General features: G+C 49.0%; 1 protein-coding gene across 1 annotated transcript; it reads right to left on the bottom strand.

The window, feature by feature from the left end:
* Positions 1–420: 420 nt before the first annotated feature.
* Positions 421–2,808, bottom strand: LOC134369218 (protocadherin beta-14). The gene has a single exon (XM_063085460.1). It carries the CDS (start codon positions 2,806–2,808, stop codon positions 421–423), a length of 2,388 nt encoding a protein of 795 aa, XP_062941530.1.
* Positions 2,809–3,288: the final 480 nt, after the last annotated feature.

Here is a 3,288-nt window from a genome sequence, read left to right as displayed (position 1 = left end):
TAATTTTTTAAAAAATAGATGAAAGTTTTAAATAAATCATTTTATTCCTGAATCTGACACTATTTCAAAAGTTCTCATTTTCCCCATCTTCCTGCCAGTGTCATGAACTCGAAAAACGGGGATAACAGGCTTCAGAAATTTAAACTCGTTTGTCCCAGTACCTCCCATCGGACAAATCTCATACTGGTAACTGGTAAAAATTTACTTTTTATTCAGATTTTCAAATACAGTCACATGAGAGTAACAAACTACTAGCATACATAAAGAGAGAAAATACTGTGTATCCCCAGTATCTGGCTTTTTAAAATTTTCAACCTAAATACTAGTAAAATAAGCAAGAAACAGACAATCAATAACATGTAACTTTAAGTTAGAAGAGATTTCCAAAGTTAATGAGTAGGGCTTAGAATAATCCAATAGTTAACTGAATGGAAAGCTATTCCTACATGTGGGGCTTTCCTCCATATCCCTCCCAGTACCCTGAGGAGGAAACTTGGGGATAACTGGCTTCAGGAACTTGAACTCATTTGTCCCTGAGCCTCCCATCAGACACACCTCATACTGGTAGCTCTGGGACAGGGTCCCCGTACCGCTGACGTCCACCAGGTGGCCCGGAAAGCGGCCCCCAGGCACCGAGCAGCGGCCCTCCGAGGCCGCCCTGCGCCTCCTGCACAGCCGCACCGCCACCAACAGGAGCACCGAGAACAGGAAGAGCGAGGTGACCGAGGCCAGCGCGATGACCAAGTAGACGGTGAGCGAGTCGGCCTGCGCCCGCTCCGGCGCCGCTTCCGGCAGCGGCAGGTAGGGCTGGGAGAAGCCGTCCACCAGCAGCACGTGCAGCGTGACGGTGGCCGACAGCGGCGGCTCGCCATTGTCCTTGACCAGCACCAGCAGTCTGTGCCTGGCCGCGTCGCGCTCGCTCAGCAGCCGGGCCGTGCGCACCTCGCCGTTGTGCGCCCACACGCCGAACAGCCCGGGCTCCGTGGCCTTGAGCAGCTGGTACGACAGCCAGGCGTTCTGGCCCGAGTCGCCGTCCACCGCCACCACCTTGGTCACCAGGGAGCCCGCCTCGGCCTGCCTGGGCAGCAGCTCGGTGCAGGGCGCAGAGCCGTTCTGCAGCGGGTACAGCACGAAGGGCGCGTTGTCGTTGTCGTCCACCAGCACCACGCGCACCAGCGCGTCGCTGCTCAGCGCGGGGGAGCCTCTGTCTGCCGCGCCCACGCGGAACTCGAACGCCCGCAGGGCCTCGTAGTCCAGCGACCGCAGGGCGAACAGGTGTCCGCTGTCCGCGTTGATGGACACCAGGGAGGCGAGGGCCAGGTGCGGGTCGTGGGTCGGCAGCAGCGAGTAGGTGACCTGGGCGTTGGTGCCCGAGTCTCTGTCTGTGGCGCTGACGCTGCCGATGTGCAGGGCGGGGCTGTTGTTCTCGCGGACGAACAGGGTGTAGGAGCTTTGTGTGAAGGCAGGGGCGTTGTCGTTGACGTCGGAGACCTGCACGGTTATGCTGTGCTCGGTTTTGAGCCTGGGCGTCCCCAAGTCGGTGACGGTGATGGTGATGTTGTACTCGGCTCTGCTCTCTCTATCCAGTGCTTTTTCAGAAACTAGAGTGAAAAAATTCTTGAAGGTCGGTTTCAGGATAAAAGGGAGATCATCTCGAATAGAGCAAACAGTCCTCCCATTGTCCCCAGAGTCTTGGTCTCGAACACTAAAGAGAGCGACTAGGGTCTCTGAGGCGTTCTCTGGAATTGTCTTTGTAATTGACGACATGGTCACTTCTGGTGGGTTGTCGTTTATGTCTATTACTTTAATTAGAAGGATGCATTTTTCTGAAAGACCTCCACCATCTGTTGCCTGAATATTTATACTGTAGGACTGTATTACTTCAAAATCCAGATGTGATCTCAAAATAACTTCCCCAGATACTGGACTGATTTCAAATGTTTTACGAATATCTTCTGATGCGTGGAAAAATGTGTAAGATATTTTCCCATAATTTCCTGCATCCAGATCCTTAGCAGAGATGGTGATAATCCAGGAGTCAAGGGGTGTATCCTCTAGGACCTGAACCTCATAGAAACTCTGAGCAAACTCTGGGGCATTATCATTGATGTCCAAGACCTTGATGAGAACTAAAGTTGTCCCAGACCTAGGTGGGGATCCACCATCCAGTGCTGTGAGTGTTAACCTGAGCTCAGAATGCTCCTCGTGATCTAATGCTCTTTCCAAGACGAGTTCTGGGTATATTTTTCCATCACTGCTGTCTCGAATTTTAATGCAGAAATGAGAATTGAGGCTAATTGTGTAGTTTTGGAGACTGTTGCTTCCTACGTCCAAATCTTGAGCACTCTCCATTAGGAATGTGGTTCCGATCGTGGTACTTTCTGATATTTTAATAAGCATTTCTTCGTCTAGGAATGTAGGGGAATGGTCATTTATATCTTTGACAAGCAGTTCAGCCCGAAAAAACTGTAAAGGGTTTTCCAATACAACCTGAAAATGCAGCACACACGGCTCGGTGGAGCCGCACAGTTGTTCTCGGTCCAGTTTCTCATTTAGGAGCAAATCCCCCTTTAGTAAATCAAGGTGCAAATGTTTTCCTTCATCAGACACTACCCGAGCCTCCCGTGAGGACAGCTCCTCTACTCCCAGCCCCAGGTCTCCTGCCAGATTAGCCACAAAAGAGCCAATTTCTGTTTCCTCTGCCACAAAATAGCGCGCAGATTCAGTACTCGCCTGAGACATTCCCAGCAAAACAAAGAAAATTAGTACTTGCCTTCTCCGCAGAGCGAGCACCCCTCTGACCTCCATGCTTTCTTCAGGCAACCTCTTTTGTGAAAAAAATTAAGTTCAGCCCTAATTTTCAAGGTGAAACTCTGATTTTTTTTTTTTTTTTATAGGAACCCGCCAGAGAGTATATTGTCCTCCAGCAGCTCTGCGGGTCAAGCTCCTTTAATACCTCTCTTTTCAGTGGATTAGATGTTCTCTGTTCTCCTGGGTGATGGAGCTCACAGTGTCGCCCATGCCATGTTTTAGTCTTATCCTGTAGCGCCACCATGTGTCTCTATAAATTTTTTTCATTTAAAATATTTTCCTCTTTCAAAAAGTAATTCATGCCTATATACGAAGTATTCAAAAGCAAATCCTAGGTGTCATATATTTTTACCTCTACATACTTCACTAAGTATCTCTAAAGATAAAGCCTCTGAAAATATAATTACAACATCACTATCAATAAATTTAGCAGTAATTACTTGATGTAATTTTTCTTTATTGGTGCCTGGCCAGTAA

Source organism: Cynocephalus volans, chromosome 2 (genome assembly GCF_027409185.1).
Source record: "Cynocephalus volans isolate mCynVol1 chromosome 2, mCynVol1.pri, whole genome shotgun sequence".
Classification (NCBI taxonomy): domain Eukaryota; kingdom Metazoa; phylum Chordata; class Mammalia; order Dermoptera; family Cynocephalidae; genus Cynocephalus; species Cynocephalus volans.
Note: the sequence above shows the minus strand (reverse complement) of the source record. Positions and strands in the feature narration are given on the sequence as shown.

What these genes read in the sequence shown, in the direction of transcription:
- LOC134369218 (XM_063085460.1), bottom strand. Translation starts at nt 2,808, where the DNA reads ATGGAGGTCAGAGGGGTGCTCGCTCTGCGGAGAAGGCAAGTACTAATT.